The 25,031-nt window shown below is 47.9% G+C and overlaps 1 protein-coding gene across 1 annotated transcript in view; it reads left to right on the top strand.

Moving 5' to 3' along the window:
• The first annotated feature begins 19,440 nt into the window (after positions 1-19,440).
• The window catches only part of cdk15 (cyclin-dependent kinase 15), an 85,543-nt gene continuing 79,952 nt past the window's right edge, over positions 19,441-25,031 (top strand). The window contains exon 1 of the mRNA XM_070876103.1: positions 19,441-19,668. Coding sequence (XP_070732204.1) covers positions 19,623-19,668 — 46 coding nt within the window. The 5' untranslated portion in view covers positions 19,441-19,622. The remainder of the gene's footprint in view (positions 19,669-25,031) is intronic.

Below are 25,031 nucleotides of genomic sequence, written 5' to 3'. Positions count from 1 at the left end.
TTCCACTGGGGAGATGATGCCCTCGCGTTGCAGCCCGTCCAGCTCGATTTCCACTCTCTCCCTCATCATGTGAGGTACGACTCGCACCTTGTAGTGAATGGGTCGTGCCTCTGGGACCAAGTTTCCAATGCCTGGCTCAAAAACGGAAGGAAATTTGTTAAGAACCTGGGTACATGAGCCCTCATCGACAAGTGATAGCGCTCGGATGTCATCCCAGTTCCAGCGGAATTTGCCCAGCCAGCTCCTTCCAAGCAATGTGGGGCCATCGCCCGGGACAATCCAGAGTGGCAGATCGTGCACCATGCCCTCGCTGGTGACCTTGACCATGGCACTGCCCAGGACAGTGATAAGCTCTTTGGTGTATGTTCTCAGTTTCGTGTGGATGGGGCTCAGGGCTGGTCTGAGTGCCTTGTTGCACCACAGTCTCTCAAACATCTTTTTACTCATGATGGATTGGATAGCGCCAGTGTCCAGTTCCATGGCTACGGGTAAGCCATTCAATTTTACATTTAGCATTATAGGTGGACATTTCGTCGAAAATGTATGCACCACGTGTACTTCAGCATCTGCCTCCTCTCTCTGAGGTTCAAAATTGCTTTGATCCACCATGGACCGATCTTTCTCTGCCACATGGTGGTTAGCAGGTTTTGCAGAGCTTGCATCTCATCTGCAAGCTCGTTGGAGGTGCCCCATTGTTCCACAGCTCTTGCAAACATACCCTTTGAAGCGGCATGAATTGGCTGAATGAAAGCCTCCACAACACCAACAAGGTGTGAATTGTCTTGCATTCATCCTTTGTTGCGGACTCTGAGTCATCTGGGTCACCTGAGGCCTGCTGGCAGTTGCAGACTCGTGATTTCTGCCCTGTACATTTCTGCTCGCAAACGCAGTTCCAGTTAATTTATTGCTAGCACTTGTGTGCTGAGAAATTTGTTTGGTGTTATCACTGCTGGACTTAAACGCCTGTGCTATCGCAATGGCCTTACTGAGGGTCGGTGTCTCTACACTCAAAAGTTTTCGTAGGATGGTCTCGTGGCCAATGCCCAGTACAAAAAAGTCTCTGAGCATTTGCTCCAGGTAGCCATCAAACTCACATTGTCCTGTAAGTCGTCTTTGCTCGGCGACGTAGCTCGCCACTTCCTGACCTTCAGATAGCTGGCACGTATAGAACCGATACCTCGCCATCAGCACGCTCTCCCTTGGGTTAAGATGCTTCCGAACCAAAGTACACAGCTTCTCATGTGATTTATCTGTGGATTTCACCGGAGCCAGAAGATTCTTCATGAGGCTGTAGGTCGGTGCCCCGCAGACTGTGAGGAGGACCGCTCTCCTTTTTGCAGCGCTTCCTTCTCCGTCCAGCTCGTTAGCTACAAAGTACTGGTCTAGCCGTTCGACATAGGCTTCCCAGTCCTCACCCTCCGAGAACTTCTCCAGGATGCCCACAGTTTGCTGCATCTTTGCGTTGGATTTGTATTCTCGTCGCCAGTTATTGTGTTCCTAACACAGATGAGGCTGCACACAGGGAGGTTAAAGTGACCTCAGTCTTTATTAAGACACTCCAGAGTGAGGAACAAGTCTTAGGGGCCGGCTTATATACAGTGCTCCCAAGGGATGCTGGGATCCCTTGGGACTTCAGGGGATGCACTCACTGGTGGTGGAACATGGGTGTGCATGCTCTACAGATACACAACAAACACATCACTTAAAATGGCCTAAAACCTCTTTCGATTATATTTTGCCTTATATCTGCTGAATGTGGACAGTTGTTTCTCTTTTTATAAATAAACAAGTGTAGGCTCCCAGCTGAGGCCGACACATCAACACCTAATTATAGCTAATTTGATCCATTGGAAATCATCATACCCCATTCGTCCAACCTATTACTTGAATGACTCATCTCAGATTATGTCTCATTTGTAAAAACTAACTATTTTGCATTGTGCCTCTGTCAGGGACTGACTGTTACAGTAACGTGTTCTAACCCACCCTAACCCACCACTGTCTCCCACACCCCCAACAGCACTTTCCTTCCCCCCCCCACCTCCTCCCAACCCTTTGCTCCGTGTGTCCCTTCTCACTCCTACACCCACAACACCACTCTTTCCGCCCCCAACCCAACTCCTCGCAGCCAGCGGCAGGACCAATCTGTGCGTCTCAAATACTGTAGGGCAATCAGTCGCTGGCTTCCTCGGCCCACGGACACCCATCCCACTACAGCAGGAGAGATCTCCGAGCCACGACATGCACACCAGCACGCCCCTCGGTCATGGCTAGGTGCGGGAGGCAGGCATGACATTTTGGGTGAGAGATGTCTATCTTTTGCAGGTGTTCCTAAATGTGTGGTGATATGATAATAGACCATGATTCAGTTTTAATGTATAACAAACTTCATTGAAACGTTTGCAATGTACTTTACTTTAGTGCAATAATAAAAGCATTCTTGTCATGATTCAGTTTCAATGTATAATATATTTCATTGAAATCTTTACAATGTACTTTACTTTAGTGCAATAAAATCATTCTTGTATCAAATTTAATATGACTCTTTCCGATCACTTAAAAACTCCAAATACTTATAAAGTTTTGAAGTTAGAAAATTTAGTAAACAATTTCAATTTGTGAACAAGATCACTGAAAAACCTTAAGATAACTTTTAACACAAAATTTAAACAACTTATTAAATGTGAGAACATTTACACTTTAAGATCACTTAAAAACTCTAAGATCACTTATATACTTGTAAAGTTATAAAACTTAGTACACAATTTCAATTTGAAAACAGTTACAACAGTGGCAACAACTACAACAACAGCAGCAGCAAAGAAAGGCTGCACCCAGCTCTCATCCACATCTGTCTCATGGGGGGGTGGGGGGGTAGGGTGGGGGGGAGAGAGGGGGATCCCAGCTTGGGTCCCTACAGAGGCTGATACTGGGATTGCAGTGGGAGTGGCATTTGATTCGCCGGGATGTGTGCCCTTATTGCAGCAGATAACTGCCTGATGACCTCTGCCAGCATTTGCGCTGTTCCAGAGATTCCCGCACTCAGGTCACATGACTTAACTGCTATTTGTCCAGACAGTGCTGTTAACGCATCACCAACCTCTCTGATGGTGCCCTCGAGTGAACGGGTAAGGTCATTGCCCTCCATACCCAATGCAATAACCTCAAGCGCATCTGTTGAACGCTGCATCTTAGGAGAGCCTATTCGGATTCTCCTTCCTCTCGCCCCGGCTCTGCCTCGCGGCACCCCTCTAGTGCGAGGCGCAGGGTGGGACAGTGGTGCCCTGGGTGTTTCACACTGCATTCCACGTCCACCACTGGGACCGCTTCCTCTGACAGTGGGGCCCTGGGTGTTACACACTGCATTCCACGTCCACCACTGGGACCGCTTCCTCTGACAGTGGGGCCCAGGGTGTTCCACACTGCATTCCACGTCCACCACTGGGACCGCTTCCTCTGACAGTGGGGCCCTGGGTGTTCCACGCTGCATTCCACGTCCACCACTGGGACCCGCAACCTCAGAAGATGTGAAACCATGAAACGTCTCACCAGAACTTACATCACTAAACACGGATGGGTACGTGAGGAGACTATGGCATGCCGCATCATAACTTAAAGCACTACGCAAGGATGGGGGGTCGGATGAAAGAGTGGAATGTTGGACGAGAACTCATGGTATTGTCTGGGAAAGTGCTATGAACTGATCCATATTATGATCAACATTCTCACCTGAACACATATCCATGCCCCCCCTCCTTCTCCACCCCACCGCCTTGGTCTTGATTGCACGCATCTGAATCATCTTCTGAATCTTCTGGATTGGCATCACGTTCTGCAAAATATAATGGAACAGTCAAATGGTTAGCAGTGGGCAGGATGGGTGATATGAGTAGTCTCACACATAGCAGGCCAGGCAGCAGGTTGATTTGAAGGGTCACGATGCATTTTCAGGACTTACCCTCTCCCAAGCGTATGGGCCCAGCTTGTGCAGTACTGATTGCTTTTCTCCAGGCAGGACCCATCAGGGCAGCGACCCTCAGTTCCAAGGGTGTCAGTTGGTGCTGATTTGGCGGGCCGCCTCCTGTTCATGTTCTTTCCCTTTTGTGTGAGCCAATTTCTTCTTCAAAGATGAAAATATAACTTTTTAGAGAGGGTGCCTTTCTGCTGGGTGGGATATATTCAGCTGGTCTCATTTACAATTGCAATTCCATTGAGAAAAGGAAGATATTACCTACACTAACTACTTGACCAAGGTCCTGCTATTTCTTTTTACACTGGCTCCCCGATCTCCTGTATTCACCATTCCGCAGTATTCAGCTGCAACTAGGTCCCAGCGTTTCTTCATTTCTTTGGGTCCCACCCTTGTGCGGCCTCTGTTGCTGGTGTCCAGCTCCTGCCATCTCCCCTCAATGACATTAACTAGTGTCTCCACTTCTTCATACAAGAAGTTCTCCGTTCTCGCTGCACGTTCTTGCATTGCTGTACTGGATTTACACTCAGTGATTTTTAAAAACACACAGTCCTTACCTTGCATGCACGTGTGCAGCACCTTTGCAGCACTCCAAGAATCACTTGAAAGACTTTTCATTCCTTCCCTTCCTGCACCCAAAAATCACACAGCTCGTTTTGACAGAGTGTCACGTTCTCCCTTTAAATGACCTTGCATGCATGTACGCAGCACCTTTGCAGGACTCCTTTGCACTCCAAGAATTAGTTAAATACTTTTCACTCCTTTTCCTACGTGCAACCAAAATTCCCAGCTCGCTTTAAATGAGTGCCTGCCTGCCACATTCACCCTTTAAATGGCCGATTGCCTACCACAGGAATTCTCTACCACAGAAAGTTGTTGAGGCCAATTCACTAAATATATTCAAAAAGGAGTTAGATGGAGTCCTTACTACTAGGGGAATCAAGGGGTATGGTGAGAAAGCAGGAATGGGGTACTGAAGTTGCAGGTTCAGCCATGAACTCATTGAATGGCGGTGCAGGCTAGAAGGGCCGAATGGCCTACTCCTGCACCTATTTTCTATGTTTCTATGTTTCTATTACCGGTGCCATGTGCTAATGAGTACAAGAATAGAAGGATAGAGTGGATGAACACATGGCTGGAGAGTTGGTGTAGGAGGGAGGGCTTTAAATTCTTGAGGCATTGGGGCCGCTTCTGGGGGAGATGGGACCTGTACAAACCGGACGGGTTGCACTGCAATAGCGCCGGGACCAATATCCTCGCGGGGAGTTTTGCTAGTGCTGTTGGGGAGAGTTTAAACTAGCTTGGCAGGGGGATGGGAACCTGAGAACAAATTCAATAGGGAAGGAAGTAAAGCTGAAATTGGATAGCAAGAACCTAGAAAGCGAATCTGTAAGACAGAGGAAACAAGGATTAGTAAGTAGTAATCAAGGAGGTCTTCCTGTGCTGAATGGTATATACTTTAATGCAAGGAATATAGCGAATAAGGCGGATGAGCTAAGAGCACAGGTTGATACTTAGGAGTATGACATTATAGCCATTACAAAAACATGGCTGAAAGAGGGGCAGGTTTGGCAGATCAATATTTCTGGTTACAGGATTTTTAGACAAGATAGAGAGGGGGGTAAAAAGGGGGGAGCGTCGCGGTATTGATTAAAGAAACTATTACAGCGGTAAGGAGCGATGATATGTTAGAGGGATTGTCAAATGAGACCATATGGGTTGAATTGAACAATAAAAAAGGGGCGATCATACTGCTGGGCATGTATTATAGACCCCCAAACAGTGGGAGGGAGATAGAGGAGCAAATATGTAGGAAAATTGCTGTGAAGTCCAAAAACCATACGGCAGTAATAGTAGGGGATTTTAACTATCCAAATATTGATTGGGACAAATATAGTATGAAGGGTTTAGAGGGTGCGGAATTCTTGAAATGCATTCAAGAGAACTATTTTAGTCAGCATGTAGCAAGCCCAACGCGAGACGGGACGGTTTTGGATTTAGTTTTGGGGAATGAAGCTGGGCAGGTTGAAGGGGCATTAGTGGGAGAGCACTTGGGTGCCAGTGACCATAATTCAGTCAGATTCAAGTTGGTTATGGATAAGGACAAGGATAGGCCTGGAATAAAAGTCCCAAATTGGGGAAAAGCTAATTTAAGGAGTGATTTGGCCACAGTGAACTGGAAACAGCTACTTGTGGGTAAAGCAGTGTCGGAACGGTGGGAGGCATTCATGAGGAGATCCAGAAGGCTCAGGCCAAAAGAAAAAGATTGGGAATAATAATTCTAGAGCCCCCTGGATGTCTAGGGACTTACAGGGGAGGATAAAGAAAAAAAGGGACACTTATGTCATAAAATATAGATACTTTAGAATCTTTAGAGCAATATAGAAAGTTAAAAGGCAAAATGAAAAAGGATATTCAGAATGCTAAGAGAGAGCACGAAAAATTATTGGCTAGTAAAATTAAGGAAAACCCTAAGATGTTCTATAAATATATTAAGAGTAAGAGGGTAACTAAAAAAAGAGTAGGGCCTATTAGAGACCATGATGGTAATCTTTGTGTGGAGGCGGAAGATGTTGGTTAGGTTCTTATCGAATACTTTACATCTATTTTCACAAAGGAAAGGGGCAATGCAGATACTGCTATCGAGGAGGAGTGTGATATTCTGGATGAAATAAATATAGTGAGAGCGGAGGTATTAAAGGATTTAGCAGCTTTGAAAGTAGATAAGTTCCCAGGCCCGGATGAAATACATCCCAGGCTGTTGAGCGGAAATAGCGGAGGCCTTGACCATCATTTTCCAGTCCTCTTTGGATTTGGGCATGGTACCGCAGGATTGCAGGACTGCTAATGTAGTGCCCTTGTTTAAGAAGGGAGAAAGGGATAGGCCGAGTAATTACAGGCCTGTCAGCCTAACCTCAGTGGTGGGAAAATTATTGGAAAAAATCCTGAAAGACAGGATAAATCTACATTTGGAAAGGCAAGGATTAATTAGGGACAGTCAGCACGGATTTGTTAAGGGAAGATTGTGTTTGACTAACCTGATTGAATTTTTTGAGGAGGTAACTAAGAGGGTCGATGAGGGTCGTGCGTACAATGTAGTGTATATGGACTTTAGCAAAGCTTTTGATAAGGTCCCACATGGTAGACTGGTCATGAAGGTTAAAGCCCATGGGATCCAGGGCAAAGTGACAAGTTGGATCCACAATTGGCTAGAAGGTAGGAAGCAAAGGGTAATGATTGATGGATGTTTTTGTGACTGGAAGGATGTTTCCAGTGGGGTTCCACAGGGCTCAGTACTGGGTCCCTTGCTTTTTGTGGTATATATCAACGATTTAGATTTGAATATAGTAAGTATGATTAAGAAGTTTGCAGACGACACTAAAATTGGCTGTGTGGTTGATAATGAAGAGGAAAGTCATGGGCTGCAGGAGGATATCAATCTACTGGTCAGGTGGGCAGAGCAGTGGCAAATAGAATTAGAGAAGTGTGAGGTGATGCACTTTGGGAGGGCTAATAAGGAAAGGGTATACACATTAAGTGGTAGGCCACTTAATACTGTAGATGAACAAAGGGTCCTTGGAGTGCTTGTCCACAGATCTCTGAAAGTATCAGGCCAAGTGGATAAGGTGGTTAAGAAGGCATACGGAATGCTTGCCCTTATTGGCTGAGGCACAGAATATAAGAGCTGGGAGGTTATGCTTAAATTGTATAATACTTTGGTTAGGCCACAGCTGGAGTACTGCATGCAGTTCTGGTCACCGTATTATAGGAAGGACGTGATGCACTCGAGAGGTTGCAGAGAAGATTTACTAGCATGCTGCCTGGAATAGAAAATCTTAGTTATGAGGACAGATTGGATAGGCTGGGTTTGTTCTCATTGGAACAGAAGAGGTTGAGAGGAGACCTCATTGAGGTGTACAAAATATTGAGGGGCCTGGACATTGTGGATAGTAAGGGCCTATTTCCATTGGTGGAGGGGTCTATTATGAGGGGCCATAGTTTTAAGGTGCTTGGTGGAAGGTTTAGAGGGGATTTGAGGAGGGCTTCTTTACGCAGAGGGTTGTGGGGATCTGGAGGGTTGTGCTGCCTGGATGAATGGTGGATGCAGAAACCCTCACCACTTTTAAGAGATGGTTGGATGAGCACTTAAAGTGCCGTAGCCTTCAGGGTTACGGACCTCGAGCTGGTAATTGGGATTAGATTGGATGACCTCTTGTTGGCCGGCGCAGATATAATGGTAAGTACTGCAGGGAATCAAATACGGCTCCTGGACTAGTTTCGATCGCTTGGATGGGTGGGAGAGGAATTTTCCGAGATTTTTTCTCCCTATATTGGTCTGGGTTATTATCTGTTTTTTGCCTCTCCCAGGAGATCACATGGCTTCGGTTGGGGTGGAGTGTAGAATGTTTCAGTATAAGGGGTGTCGCAGTTGTGTGAGGTGGACTGGTTGGGCTGGGTGCTCTTTGACTTTCCGCCATTGTTCATTGCTCATAGGTTTATATGTAACCTTCAGGGCTGCTGACTGAGGGCCGTGTGGCTCTTTGTCGGCCGGCATGGACACGATGGGCTGAAATGGCCTCCTTCTGCGCCGTAAATTTCTATGTTTCTATGTAAGCAGTCTCTGATGGCTCGGGTGTGGACTGTGTAAAGTGTAGTGCATGATAGGAGAGTCAGTAGTGGGAGCCAGGACAGCACCTTCCATTTCCTGGGAACCAAGGACACTCGGACGGGGCTGGGCCTCAGCATCCAGAGCCCAATGTGTCACCACAACTTGCTGGCCTGCTTCGGCACTGTCACTTCCCCGTTGGACAGTGGGAATGCCTGAGAGGATGGCAGCAGGCAGTGACCACATGACATCACCAAGCTGGAGCATAGCTTGTGCCTGCGATGCGATCGTTGCTGCGACATTATCCATGGCACACTCTGGAACTCCATTGTCGCTGCTGGAGGCCACCAGCCTCTGTAATTGGGCAAGGATGGCCTCGCTGGAGTCCTCAGATGCATGGACAATGCGTGAGGCAGTCTCCGCAACACTCACAGCAAGTTTGTCTATTCTCTGGGGGACTCTACCCCATGCATCCGTGAGCTCGCGGTGCATTTCTATGTTCTCCCTGGAGATGGCCACCAAGTCCAGGTCCACGTCTGCTGTTCTTCAGCAGGACCACTGTGCTGACTCACCCTCTGGGGAGCTGCCCTCCGAGCTTCCCCTCCCACTCGACGTTGCTGTAGGCCAAGTGGGCCAGGAGCCTCAGAGTCCTCAAATCCCGGAAATCGCCTTTGTCCTCAGATGTTGTGTCTGCAGACGTTGCGACTGTTGGGCTGTGAGGTTCAGGCAGAACACTTTCATCCCCTCTCTCATCGTCTCCCCGTGGCCAGATGTAGATGCCTCATGGGAAGACTGGCACACTGTGGCTGGTCATCTGTAAGCACAAAACAAAAGAGGAGGGGGCAGCAGGGGAGGGGGGCAGGGTGATAGCAGGAAGGTGGCATTGGACATGTATATGTAAAGGGACTAGGCCACTTCATATTAGGGGTCAAGAAAGTCACATCAGTCGCAAGCACCATTTACATACCGTCACTACCTAAAGGAGGCTCGCCATCGCCCCAAGAGATGTGCAAACTGGGGTGCCCATGAGGGCCGAGACTCGCTGCTCCACCTAGGTGAGCTCCATAACCTGCGGCTGTCCACTTCCTGTTCGTTGTTGCTCCCTTCTGTTATGGGAGTGCTTGGCCTGCAATAAGAACAATTAGGGTTCAGTAAGGGTCCACCTCCTCATGTGCCAGATGTGCCTTCCGATAGCTGCCACTGTGTGGATGTGCAAATGTCTTCATTTCAATCTGTGCGGCTGATGACTGAGGTTTTTCTAAGGTTGGGAGGAGGCTCAGGGTGATCTTTGGAAAACAAATATCAACAGTAGGAGTGGAGTGTGAGGAGGCTTGACAATGAGGTACAAGAGGGTATGTGCATCCTGAATGCAGGGGCAATGGTTGCAGAAGTGAGCCTCCAGATTTCTACTGCATTTTACAACCCACACCATGGCCTGCAACACATTTTGAGGACTCTGACACTTCTGGGTCCATCGGCCCGCAGCTCCATCAAAGCTTCATCATTGTGTGAGACATTGATCTTGCAAGCATGGTAGGCCTACATAAATGTGAAGGGTACTCACCCTTAGGACCCTTGTGAGGTCATTGAACTTCTTGCGGCATTGTGTGTCAATTCTGGCCACCGTGTCTGCCGCTGACACCTCTGTGCTATATCCCACCAGATTCTTTTAAATATGCTGGGCAAAGGCCTCCCTCCCCCAACTAGTTGGAATGCAGACCACCTCCTTTCAATGGCCTGCACTAAGGCCTCAGCAGGCACTGGAGAGAATCATCTGGCACTCTGCCTGCCCTCTTCCTGCGCCATCTCTCTTGCTGTGCCTGAAGTGGGCCGGGCCATCTGCGCATAAAGTACTGCCTGCGCCCGAGAAAATTGAAAGGCGTTTGCGCAAGCGCGAAATGCTGATCTTTTTTAACGCCGTGATTTTTTTCCGGGGTGCAAAAACTTCCCTGTGTAACGCTTGATTTTGCGTCCCCGATCATGGAACCTCATTTTTGGGTGAAATTTGCAGAAGAGGGCGCTAATTTTTTCCAGGCAGTATGCGAACCACCCCGCCACCATTACCGTCCCGAAATCACAAAAGCCGAAAATCCAGCCCAAAGACTTATACAGCGCCTTTCACGACCACCAGAAATCTCAAAACACTTTACAGCCAATGAAGTATTTTTGGAGTGTAGTCACTGTTGTTATGTGGGAAGCACAGTAGCCAATTTGCACACAGCAAGCTGCCACAAACAGCACTGCGATAATGACCAGATAAACTGTTTTTGTTATGTTGATTGAATAAATATTGGCCAGGACACCAGGGATAACTTCCCTGCTCTTCTTCGAAATAGTGCTCTTAGATCTTTTACGTCCACCTGAGAGAGCAGACCGCGCCTCGGTTTAACATCTCATCCAAAAGAAGGCACCTCCAACAGTGCAGCACTCCCCTCGGCACTGTACTGGAGCGTCAGCCTAGATTTATGTGCTCAGGTCCCTGGAGTGGAATTTGAACCCACAACTTTCTAATTCAGAGGCAAGTGTGCTACCCACTGAGCCACAACTGACACTGTATTAAAGGTGCTATATATAAACAAGTTGTTGCTGTTTAATTTAGACTTAGAGCCGCAAACTGACAGCTCAGAGTGGGGTCCACTCACTGCCCAGGGGTACACTTTGTGAACTGGGAACTCTTCTGGGAATATTGCTTTCCTGGGTACACAGTACCACATCGGGACAGTCCCCAGAAAATGGAGACGTTGGTCACCCTACATTAGGGAGGCAATCAAGGCCTTGGAGAAGATGCAGAGGTGATTTACTAGAGTGGTACCTGGGATGAGGGCCTTCAGTTTTATGGAGAGACTAGAGAAGCTGGGTTTGTTCCCATTAAAGTAAAGAAGGTGAAGGGGAGATTTAATAGAGGTGTTCAAAATCATGAAGTGTTTTGATTAGAGTAGATAGGGAGAAATTGTTTCCACTGGCAGGAGTGTCGGTAACCAGAGGACATAGATTTAAGGCAATTGATAAAAAATCCAAGGGGGAAATGAGGAGAAATTCTTTAAAGCAATGAATTGTTATGATCTGGAATACACTGCCTGAAATTGTGGTGGAAGCAGTTTCAATAATAACTTTCAAAAGGGAATTAGACACATACATGAAAGGGGAAAAAAATTACAGTGGGGAGAGAGCATGGGAGTGGGACGAAGGATAGCTCTTTGAGCCGAATGGCCTCCTTCTGAGCTGTATGATTTTATCACTCTGTGCCTCTATGAATTTATTGTCTGTGAGATGGGCTCCACTTCATTTCATCGTCACATTACTTTCTATAACTTGAATCGAGTATGTAGATTAAAGTGTGATTAATTTTTCCTCTCTCTTTCGCTCTCCCTCTTCTGAAGGCCATGGGAGTATCTTCCAGTGATACTATCGTGGAATGCAGCATCAAATATTTCTGCCTCTTGGCGAACAAGCCTGAGCGATGTTTGCAGACCTGCTCCCAGAGCCCATCATGTGACTCAGACTAACTTCTATCAACACACCCTCTTATATCTCCCAGGAGAGGATTTCAATCAGAAATGGGATCCAATTTTAAAACGCTGTAACTAGGTTGATTGTTCGAACTTGGAGGATTGTACCGCACCTAGGAATTTAAAAATACATTTAGTGGGGTCTATTTACAGTCAGGTTTTATTGAATAAAGGACATGCTTCCTCTTTAAACAGCTCACGTATATCAGATATGTCTCGTAGTGGATGAGAGCAATGTCCTATCACCTCTGGGACTGATGTATAAATGCACCCAGACTAATGTGATAAAAATGCAATAACATTTTAGTGCAGACACCCTGGGGGTAAACATCGTGGGCCACCCTTGTTATGTATTTAACCCTCTGTAACCTGCATTACACCTGATCACCAGAGGGCCCACCTGTTGGAGTCCCAAGCATCCTTTGGGAGCACAGTATATAAGCAGGCCACCCACGAGGTACCTGCACTCTGAAACTTTAATAAAGGAGCTACGGTCACACTTGCTCATTGCACACAGTACTCAGTCTGACCATTTATTATGAGTATAACATATATAAGAACATTTCCGCAGGTCGGGGCTTCAAAAAGAGCTGGAGCATGCCATTGAAGATTCCAGGGTGAGCTGACACAAATGTGTGATGGCTTCGAGGTGGGCGACTGGGTGACGTCATCAGGACCCAGGTCACCGTTTGGAGCATGGACAGGAACATCGGCAGGGCCCTGGTAAAGCAGAGGAGTGGGAAGGTCGTGGCGGACTTGCGATGAGTGATCGGGGCAGAGGAGCGATGAGAGATCGTGGCTGAGATTTGGTGGGTGATTGTGGCAGAGGTTATGCGAATGTTTGGTGTGGAGGTGCGGCGGAAGATCGTGGTGGAGGTGCGGCCAGTGTTTTTGTGGTGGAGGAGCGGTGAGAGATCGTTGCGAAGGTGTGGTGAATGAGGGTTAGGGGCCCAGAAGAGCCAAGGGCCCAGGGGCAGCACGGGCCAGCCCACACGACGATATGTGTGCGCACTAGGTCCGTGCAGCAGAGCAGGTCTCCAGTCACTTGCCACTGAATAAAGGCCTAGCTCTGTCAAGCCCGTGTCGTGGCTGGTATGCAACGGTCACCACACGTTAAAAAAATTCACGCACAGGCATCTTCCACCTCCTCAATTGGAGTTCAAGACTGGAAAATCGGGTCCTTCATTGAAACATCTGTGAACTCGTGTGGCAGCGAGTTGTCCTCGTTCGAGAGCACACCTATGATGATGAATTTTGGTGAGGAGCATAGTTTGGTGGTGTCTGTAACACCTGATGCTATCAATGGGAGGCCTGATCAGTTTCAGTGATTTGGGCTTCACTGTAATGGAACAGGCGAGCTGCCCACACTAAGTGCAATGTTTATGGACAGCTCGCTGTGTGGGAGGGAGACAAATCAGGCTGGGCAGAGTCTCATAATGCACCTTAAACAAGATGACTGGAAGCAGCGGGGGTTAAAGGGAACATCAGATTTCAATGACAGAGAAGATTAATGAGCACGTACAGCAGCAAGGAGGTGAATTCATGAATGCATCTAAGGCTCAAATCTCTCAAGAGACTGAAGAGAAAATGAGTGCTGATCCGACTGAAGCTAAAGATCCCTTTCAGTAGGGTGCAAAAATGTCTCACTCAAAGACACAAAACCTGCTTTTAAAACACGCCTCACTTCTAAAGAAGGATTGTCCCTGTGATAATGCCCTAGGAGCGGTTAATTTTCCTTTTGTGGTGCAGCTTAGTGCAGGAAAGTTGTGGGTTCAAACCCAACAGAGCTGCACTGAGGGAACACCATACCATTGGATGAGACTGATATTCTTATTCTCAGCTATGAATGGGTTAGTGGAAGCCCTAGATTAACAATTAACCCCATACTCTTGTAGGTCCCAATAAATCCCTTCTTACACTCCAGTGGCAACAACTTGCATTTATATAGCACCTTTAATGCAGTAAAACATCCCAATGTGCTTCACAAGAGTATTAAACAAAATGTGCTATTGAGCCACATAACTCCTTAAATTTTGGGCCAAAAGCTTACTCAAAGTGGTAGGTTTTAAGGAGAGAGGTAGATAGGCAGAGAGGTTTAGGGAAGGAATTCCAGAGCTTAGGGCCTAGCTTGGCCTCCAATACAACAACAACTTGTATTTATATATCGCCTTTAACGTAGTAAAACATCTCAAGGCACTTCACAAGGGCTTCACTGTAATGGAACAGGGAGTTGCCCACAGCAAGTGTGCTGTTTATAGGCAGCTTGCTGTGTGGGAGGGAGGGAAATCAAGTTGGGAAGAGCCACATAAGGAGAAATTAGGGCAGATGACCAAAAGCTTGGTCAAAGGGGTAGGTTTTAAGGAGCGACTTAAAGGCGGAAAGAGAGGTAGAGAGGCCTAGAGGTTTAGGCAGGGAGTTCCAGAGCTTAGGACCAGGCAACAGAAGGCATGGCCACCAATGGTCGAGCAATTATAATCAGGGATGCTCTAGAGGGCAGAATTAAAGGAGCACAGATATCTCGGGGGGGGGGGGGGGCAGAGGGAGCAGTGGCTGGAGAAATTTACAGAGATAGGGAGGAGTGGTGCCATGGAGGGATTTGAAAACAAGTGTGAGAATTTTAAAATTGAGGCATTGCTTAACTTTGCCAACGTGGGTCAGCGAGCACAGGGGTAAGGGATGAGTGAGTAAGGATCCAGGCAACAGATTTTAGGATGAGCTTCAGTCCACTGGCAATGGACAGTTTTCTACAAAAGATTTCTGCTCTTTTTCCAGAAGCACGGACTACTGGGAAGAAAAGCACTATTTTACTCAGTTTAAGGGCCTTTATAGACAGTAGTGCCAATCATTCATGAAGAAAGGCATAATATGTAGGAATGATTGCAGAGAATGCTACTAAGCTATTAGTCATACATTGTCCAAGGCCTTGATATTGGTCGACTTCAATTTGTACCTTGAATAATTTAAGGGTCAATCAACCAGTCCTGATTCCTACAGATGGAATGATTCCTTCAGTTTGAATCTGCTTCCACCACCCTTTCAGGCAGTGCATTCCAGATCATAACAACTCGCTGCATAACAGGTCCCGTCATTTCCCCTTTGGTTCTGGTGCCAATGATTTTAAAGAGGAAGCTGGGTGGGCAACTAATGACTGACCTCTGCAAATTAAAATCAGGGTGAAGGTCTGTTGCTGGGCTGCTGTGCAATAGATAGGCTGTGTAACTTTCTTTAGGTGAATTTGGGTTAATCCTAAGGGTGCCCTGATGAAAAGATAAAACAACCAGAAAAAAGAATAACTCACGGGCAATTCCGGACAGTTGTGCCTCTGTGAGCACTGAGTGGTAAAGGCTGGTGAATCCTCAGGCTCCTACTATCTGCCCCTTCTCAGTCATGGGTCTCAACAATGATCAGGGAGAGGTGTACCATTATCTTGTGTAAATTCTGTTGGAATGGGTTTCTTGAGGGTAACATCAGATCTCCTTCGGTCACTGAGGGGCTGGATAGTGAGCCTGCAGAGGGAACAGGTCAAAACGGCAATTTCCGGCTCCTCCAAACAGGCTTGGGGTGGCCAACATTGCCTGAAGGAATTCCTTGAGTTTTGAACATGTGACATTCTGACCATGTGACATCTGCTCACGTGACATCTGATCACATGATATTTGCAAATGTTATACATTTACCTTATAAATGTTGGGACCCAGTAGTTGAGAAGAGTGTTACGGTTAGTTTAAGTGCTGGTTTTAGTTTGTGTGTTTGCATTAGTTTGTGTAGTGGAATTAGTTTGTGTATTTGGTTTAGTTTGTGTGTTGGGATTAGTTTGTGTTTTTGGATTAGTTTATGTGTTTCGATTTGTTTGTGTGTTGGGATTACTTTGTGTTTTTGAATTAATTAGTGTGCTGGGTTCAATTTGTGTGCTGGTTTAATTATTGTGTTTGGATTATTTGTGTGCTGGGATTAGTTTGTGTGCTGGGATTAGTTGTGTGCTGGGATTAGTTTGTGTGCTGGGATTAGTTTGTGTGCTGGGATTAGTTTGTGTGCTGGGATTAGATTGTGTGCTGGGATTAGTTTGTGTGCTGGGATTAGTTTGTGTGCTGGGATTAGTTTGTGTGCTGGGATTAGTTGTGTGCTGGGATTAGTTGTGTGCTGGGATTAGTTGTGTGCTGGGATTAGTTTGTGTGCTGGGATTAGTTTGTGTGTTGGGGTTAGTTTGTGTGTTTGGATTAGTTTGTGTGCTGGGATTAGATTGTGTGCTGGGATTAGATTGTGTGCTGGGATTAGTTTGTGTGCTGGGGTTAGTTTGTGTGCTGGGGTTAGTTCATGTGCTGGGATTAGTTTGTGTGTTGGGATTAGTTTACAAAAAAACATAGAACATAGAAAATAGGTGCAGAAGTAGGCCATTCAGCCCTTCGAGCTTGCACCACCATTCAATAAGATCATGACTGATCATTCCCTCAGTAACCCTTTCCTGCTTTCTCTCCATACCCCTTGATCCCCTTAGCCGTAAGGGCTATACTAACTCCCTCTTGAAGATATCCAATGAACTGACATCAACAACTTTCTGCGGCAGAGAATTCTCTGAATTAACAACTCTCTGAGTGAAGAGGTTTCTCCTCATCTCAGTCCTAAATGGCCCACCCCTTATCCTAAGACTGTGTCCCCTGGTTCTGGACTTCCCCAACATCGGAAACAATCTACCTGCATCTAACCTGTCCCGTCCCATCAGAATCTTGTATGTTTCTATGAGATCCCCTCTCATCCATCTAAACTCCAATGTATAAAGGCCCAGTTGATCCAGTCTCTCTTCATATGTCAGTCCAGCCATCCTGGGAATCAGTCTGGTGAACCTTCGCTGCACTCCCTCAATAGCAAGAATGTCCTTCCTCAGATTAGGAGACCAAAACTGAACACAATATTCCAGGTGGGGCCTCACCAAGGCCCTGTAAAACTGCAGCAAGACCTTCCTGCTCCTATACTCAAATTCTCTAGCTATGAAGGCCAACATACCATTTGCCTTCTTCACCGCCTGCTGTACCTGTATGGCAAATTTCAATGACTGATGAACCATGACACCCAGATCTCGTTGCACCTCCCCTTTTCCTAGTCTGTCACCATTCAGATAATATTCTGTCTTCGTGTTTTTGCCCCCAAAGTGGATAACCTCACATTTATCCACATTATACTGCATCTGCCATGCATTTGTCCACTCACCTAACGTGTCCCAGTCACCCTGCAGCCTCTTAACATCCCGCTCACAGCTCACACCGCCACCTAGTTTAGTGTCATCTGCAAATTTGGAGATATTACACTCAATTCCTTCATCCAAATCATTGATGTATATTGTAAAGAGCTGGGGTCCCAGCGGCACTCCACTAGTCACTGCCTGCCATTTTGAAAAGGACCCATTTATCCCGACTCTGTGCTTCCTGTCTGCCAACCAGTTCTCTATCCACGTCAGTATATTACCCCCAATACCATGTGCTTTGATTTTGCACACCAATCTCTTGTGTGGGACCTTGTCAAAAGCCTTTTGAAAGTCCAAATACACCACATCCACTGGTTCTCCCTTGTCCACTCTACTAGTTACATCCTCAAAAAATTCCAGAAGATTTGTCAAGCATGATTTCCCTTTCATAAATCCATGCTGACTTGGACCGATCCTGTCACTGCTTTCCAAATGCGCTGCTATTTCATCTTTAATAATTGATTCCAACATTTCCCCCACCACTGATGTCAGGCTAATTACCCACTTTCTCTCTCCCTCCCTTTTTAAAAAGTGGTGTTACATTAGCTACCCTCCAGTCCATAGGAACTGATCCAGAGTTGATAGACTGTTGGAAAATGATCACCAATGCATCCACTATTTCTTCGGCCACTTCCTTAAGTACTCTGGGATGCAGACTATCAGGCCCTGGGGATTTATCGGCCTTCAATCCCATCAATTTCCCGAACACAATTTCCCGCCTAATAAGGATATCCTTCAGTTCCTCCTTCTCACTAGGCCCTCGGTCCCCTAGTACATCCGGAAGGTTATTTGTGTCTTCCTTCATGAAGACAGAACCAAAGTATTTGTTCTTGGTCTGCCATTTCTTTGTTCCCCATTATAAATTCACCTGAATCCGACTGCAAGCGACCTGCGTTTGTCTTCACTAATCTTTTTCTCTTCACATATCTATAGAAGCTTTTGCAGTCAGTTTTTATGTTCCCGGCAAGCTTCTTCTCGTACTCTATTTTCCCCCTCTAATTAAATCCTTTGTCCTCCTCTGCTGAATTCTAAATTTCTCCCAGTCCTCAGGTTTGCTGCTTTTTCTGGCAAATTTATATGCCTCTTCCTTGGATTTAACACAATCCTTAATTTCCCTTGTTAGCCACGGTTGAGCCACCTTCCCCATTTTATTTTTTACTCCAGACCAGGATGTACAATTGCTGAAGTTCATCCATGTGATCTTTAAATGTTTGCCATTGCCTATCCACCGTCAACCCTTTAAAAATCATTTGCCAGTCTATTCTAGCCAATTCATGCCGCAAACCATCGAAGTTACCTTACCTTAAGTTCAGGACCCCAGTTTCTGAATTAACTGTGTCACTCTCCATCCTAATAAAGAATTCTACCATATTATGGTCACTCTTCCCCAAGGGGTCTCGCACAACAAGATTGCTAATTAGTCCTCTCTCATTACACATCACCCAGTCTAGGATGGCCAGCTCCATGATTGGTTCCTCGACATATTGGTCTGGAAAACCATCCCTAATACACTCCAGGAAATCCTCCTCCACCGCATTGCTACCAGTTTGGTTAGCCCAATCAATATGTAGATTAAAGTCACCCATGATAACTGCTGTACCTTTATTGCATGCATCCCTAATTTCTTGTTTGATGCTGTCCCCAACCTTACTACTACTGTGTGCTGGGATTAGTTTGTGTTTTTAGATTATTTTATGTGCTGTGGTTAGTTTGTGTTTTTGGATTATTTTATGTGCTGGGGTTAGTTTATGTGCTGGGATTAATTTGTATGTTTGGATTAGTTTGTGTGTTTGTATTCATTTATGTGCTAGGATTAGTTTGTGTGTTTGGATTAGTTGATATGTTGGGATTAGTTTGTGTATTTGGATTAGTTGATATGTTGGAATTAGTTTGTGTGTTTGGATTAGTTGATATGTTGGGATTAGTTTGTGTGTTTGGATGAGTTGATATGTTGGGATTAGTTGATATGGTGGGTTTAGTTTGTGTGTTGGGATTAGTTTTGTGCTGGGATTAGTTTGCTTGCAAGCTATTGATGCTGGACTGAATGCAAGGAGTGCTGGGCTGAGTCTTGTGCCCGGGAGGGATATTTATTGTGTGCACACACTGGGCCGGCAGCCTGAGCTCTGTGCAGCGTTTTCTTTGACACACGCACAGAGCTGGCACCTGCCGGCCGAGGCTGCCATCTCCAGGCTGCTGTGGATATGTGAGCTGGAGTAGTGTGTGGGGTTTGGGGGGAATGCTCTGCCGGTTTTTGCGGCGTCACTCCTGCATTGAATCAGGTCCGGCAGCGTTACCGGAATGAAGAACCTCAGGCAAGCTGCATCAGAGACTCTGACTCGGTTAGGTGAGCAATGAACATGCACACAGCTCCGGGCCAGTTGATATCTCCCTCAGTGCCTCCCTGCAGCTGTGGGCCATTGTACGTAAACAGCAGGCCTGCCTCTTGCGACCTTACATGGTTCTTTCAGCACTCTCAGATATTCGAAACTCACATCACTAGATATACACACAGACTGCAGTTTGCACATCACTGTAACCCTTCGAGGCCTGGGACAGATTGTACTTTTTCTCTATCGTGAAGACGGGAGAAGGTTGATGTTGTCTAGCTAATTGTTATTGAGGGAGTGGGGTGTGTTACACAAGTAAAGGAAGATCTGTGAAGTGGAATGAAGACCGAAGCATCTCCGACCTTGAGACATAGATCAAATTCGGATATCTCTCGATAGCTCAGCGTGTAAATACACCACCCGGTGTGGGACTGAGCCACACAACCCAGGGTTCCTCCTCCTGATCCCTATCCAAGAATCCCCAGCTGGGATTCCTGCTCCCGATCTCTGTTCTTTAATTCCCTGTTGCGATTCTTGCTCCTGTTCTCCATCCCCTGCTTGGATTCCTGTTGCTGATCCCAATCCAAGAATCTCCAGCTGTGATTCTTGCTGCTGATCTCTATTTTCTGATCCCCTGCTGGGATGTGTGTGTGTATTTGGGGATGTTGGGTGAGGACAGGATTGGAATAGCTGCCAACACCGAGTTTCTGGACTTGTGCATGCAGATGGCCTTTTGGGTGAGCCACCCGGGAGAAAATATCCCAGCAGGGGAGGAGAATATACCAAAGGAGTACAGGAGTGTAGTGGGTATGTTACTGGACTAATAATCTAGAGAACATGAGTTTCAATCGGACGTTTGTTAAAACCAACTTGTTCACTAATGTCCTTTAGGGAAGGAAATCTGCCGTCCTTACCCGATCTGGCCCATCTGTGACTCCAGTCCCACACCAAAGTGGTTGACTCTTAAATGCCTTCTGAAGTGGCCTCAAGTCACTCAGTTGTATGAAACCTGCTGTCAGCGATTCAAGAAGGCAGCTCACCACCACTTTCAAAGGGTAACTGGGAATGGCAATAAATGATGGTCTTGCTAGCGAAGCCCACATCTGGAGAATGACTAAAACAATGGGAGAGAAGATCAGGGGGATAGAGAACAGAAATAACCTTGGTATCAAATTTAAGGAGTGCCACAGGAGGAGTTTCATGTGGTAAAGGCACTAACTCTCTCCTTGTTGGGGTCGGTTCATGCTGTTGCTTGGATTTAATCCCCGAGAGTGAGCACCGCTACCCTGACTCAGGGAATTGAGCACAGGGAGGCTCAGGACACCACCAACTAAGCCTGTTATAATCGGCAGGTAACTGGCCAACACAAAGTGGCACTGGGTCCAGGAGGTAAAATAGAAACAGGAGCAGATCATTCAGCCTGTTCCATCATTCAATTGGCTCATGGCTGATCTGTATCTTAACCCTATCTACTCGCCTTGGTTCCGTAACCCTTAATACCCTTACCCAACAAAAATCTATCAATTTCAGTTTTAACATTTTCAATTGATCCTCAACCTCGACAATTTTTTCGGGGAGAGAGTTCCAGATTTCCACTACCCTTTGTGTTTAGAAGAATCACCCATGAATGACCTAGCTCTAAATGTTAAGGTTATGTCACTTTGTTCTGGCATCCACCACGAGAGGAAATAGTAGTATTAGGCAGTCCCTCGTGTTGAGGATGACCCACTTCCACATCAAAAAGGAATGAATTCACAGGTGTTTCACAAACTACATCCTGAAGGATGGAAGATGCTTGTGCAAGAATTCTTTGAATGTGGTGTGGCCGTTGCACATCAGCCACCACATCAGCTCCTGGGCTTGACAGAGCAAGGTCTTGGTCCAGTGGCAAGGGTTAACCAAGACGACTGGAGACCAAGCTCTGCTGCACGGACCTAGTACGCACACATACTCCTATTGTCCATAGATCGCAGCATGGGCTGGCCCGTGCTGCACCTTCCCTGGGCCCCGATCCTGCTGTTATACGCTGCGCTGCTCCTGGGCCTCTGCCTCGCTGCTGGGCTCCTCGACACCGACCTTGCCGCTCCTCGACTCCGCCGCTCCTGGGCCACGACCCCACCACTCCACGATCCCACCGCTCCTGGGCCATGACCCCACCACTCCACGACCCCACTGCTCCTGGGCCACGACCCCACCACTTCACGACCCCACCGCTCCTGGGCCACGACCCCACCACTCCAGGACCCCGCCGCTCCTGGGCCACGACCCCACCACTCCACGACCCTGCCGCTCCTGGGCCACAACCCCACCACTCCAGGACCCCGCCGCTCCTGGGCCACGACCCCGCCACTCCACGACCCCACCGCTCCTGGGCCACGACCCCACCACTCCGGGACCCCGCCGCTCCTGGGCCACGACCCCGCCACTCCACGACCCTGCCGCTCCTGGGCCACGACCCCGCCACTCCACGACCCCACCGCTCCTGGGCCACGACTCCACCACTCCAGGACCCCGCCGCTCCTGGGCCACGACCCCGCCACTCCACGACCCCACCGCTCCTGGGCCACGACCCCGCCACTCCACGACCCTGCCGCTCCTGGGCCACGACCCCGCCACTCCACGACCCCACCGCTCCTGGGCCACGACCCCGCCACTCCACGATCCCACCGCTCCTGGACCACAACCCCACCACTCCATGACCCCGCCGCTCCTGGGCTACGACCCCGCCACTCCACAACCCCGCCGCTCCTGGGCCACGACCCCACCACTCCATGACCCCGCCGCTCCTGGGCCACGACCCCACCACTCCATGACCTCGCCGCTCCTGGGCCACGACCCCACCACTCCATGACCCCGCCGCTCCTGGGCTACGACCCCGCCACTCCACAACCCCGCCGCTCCTGGGCCACGACCCCACCACTCCATGACCCCGCCGCTCCTGGGCCACGACCCCACCACTCCATGACCCCGCCGCTCCTGGGCCACGACCCCACCACTCCATGACCCCGCCGCTCCTGGGCCACGACCCCACCACTCCATGACCCCGCCGCTCCTGGAACATGACCCCACCACTCATCAACTCCCCTGCTCCTGGGCCCATGACCCCACAAGAGAAATAGTTTCTATCTACCTTATCAAATCCTTTACTCATCTTAAACACCTCAATTAGTTCACCCCTTAATCTTCTATACTCAAGGGAATACAAGCCTAGTGTATGTAATTTGGTCTCATAATTTAACCCTTTTAGCCCCAGTTTTGATTCTGCGCTGCACCCCCTCCAAGACCAATATATCCTTCCTGAGGTATGATGCTCAGCAGTGAAAGCCTTGGCAAGGCCCAGGCCTCCTCCAATGTGACATAACCTGCACAAGGCCTCAGGCTCCACCGAGGATGACTTGACCCAGTTCTTGGGGGCTCTGTGCCCCTTTTTAAGGGGCCTTTGACCCCTTCAGCTAATGCAGTGGCCTGGTTCTTCTTAGCGGGGGGGGGGGGGGGAGGGGGGGGGAGGAGCACCAGGGAAGCAGGAAAATCCAGCCCTGAGTGGCAGGCAGGCAGCTAATGTTGGCGGTGCTTTGGATTGAGTCTGGGGATTGCTTTTACCAGCTGAGCTATTGTGGGCACATATATACAGCTAGGTTTGATCAAGATTTCAATTATTCTGACAGCTTTTCATATGCCAATAACGTCATTTCCTGGGTCATGTGACTACTGCAAGCAAACAAGATAGTTTTCTCCCTGTTTGAAGGGGTTTGGAATGAAAATGAAAATGCCCTGCAGCAGAGCAAGGAAGATTGCCATGGAAACTAAGAGTTGCCATAGCACACTCTGCATTCCGCAAAATGAATGAATATTCTACTTCACTCTTAAAGGGGCCATTCTTTGTGTTTTGTGAAGGGAGAGAGAGAATACCTCATTGTGTTGAGTGGTTAACTACCAAGAGTCAGTGCCGAGAAAGCTTTGCAAATGAAACCTCAGGGCTATGGGAGTGCCTTTCAATATTGGACATGGTTGAAAAGCCAAGTGTTTGGGAGACACAGCCAAAACTGTAGAAATTCAACTATGTAGCGTCTGTTTTTTAGGCACTACAGATGCCGTTTTGTGACCAAACTGGTGTCCAAGCCACACACAGACAATTCTGATGTGGGCTGCGCCGGGAACCATCTTGGTAAAGGCCAAACAAGCAGCGTCTTTATCCACGTTTGAAGCAGGCATTAGGCTATCAACATATGCAAATGGGGCCTAATGTCTGCTTCTGCTCCCTCTTGCAACTTTGGTTTGCATCTGAGGCAGCCAGCACCAGTGCTGATCGCCTCCGGGAAAACCAACGCTAACCACCACGGAATTCAAAAAGGAGTAAGTACTTACCATAATGACTGGCGCCTCGGGTACCGAGATCTCCGACATCAATCCCGGCTCGGACCTCCAGGCCTGCTGATCACCCCAGCCCCAAGCTCCTAGACTGCCCCCCCACAGCACTCTCGAACCCCCAACAGTACTCCATGCCTCCCGATTTCCCCCCGGCCTCGATCTCTGATCCCCTAATAATACTCCAGGGCAGGTCCTCGCAAACTGCTCCCCGCCCCGGCACTGACCTCCCAGCCCCACCTCCGGCAGCACTCCCGAACAATATTCCAAACCGCTCTGGTCTCCACCCGGCCTCGGCCTTCGAGCTCCCCCCTGCCCCGCCTCGACAACACTCCCGAGCGACTCCTCAGCAATACTCCAGGATCCCTCGATAACTAAAATAACAACAACTTTTATTTATATAGCGCCTTTAACGTAGTAAAATGTCCCAAGGTGCTTCACAGGAATATTATAAAACAAAAGTTGACACCAAAGAGAAATTAGAGCAGGTGACCAAAAATGTGGTCAAAGAGGTAGGTTTTAAGGAGCGTCTTAAAGGAGGAAAGAGAGGTAGCGAGGCGGAGAGATTTAGGGAGGGAATTCCAGAACTTAACAGCCTAGGCAACAGAAGGAACAGCCATCAGTGGTTGGGCGAGTAATATCAGGGATGCTTAAGAGGGCAGAATTAGAGGAGCGCAGAAATCTGTGGGGCGGTGGTGATTGTAGGACTGGAGGACATTACAGAAATAGGGAAGGACGTGGCCATGGATGGATTTGAAAACAAGGATAAGAACTTTAAAATAGAGGCGTTGCTTAACTGGGAGACAATGTAGGTCAGCAATGTAGGGTGAACAGGACTTAGTGTGAGTTAGGACACGGGCAGCCGAGTTTTGGATGGCCTTAAGTTTACATATGGTATAACGTGGGAGGCCAGCCAGGAGTGCATTGGAATAGTCAAGTGTAGAAGTAACAAAGGCATGGATGAGGGTTTGTGGTAGTAAGCTCATTTCAGGGTCAAATATGATACCAAGTTTGG

The sequence above is a fragment of the Pristiophorus japonicus genome, chromosome 3 (assembly GCF_044704955.1).
Source record: "Pristiophorus japonicus isolate sPriJap1 chromosome 3, sPriJap1.hap1, whole genome shotgun sequence".
NCBI classification, from domain to species: Eukaryota; Metazoa; Chordata; class Chondrichthyes; family Pristiophoridae; genus Pristiophorus; species Pristiophorus japonicus.
Note: the sequence above shows the minus strand (reverse complement) of the source record. Positions and strands in the feature narration are given on the sequence as shown.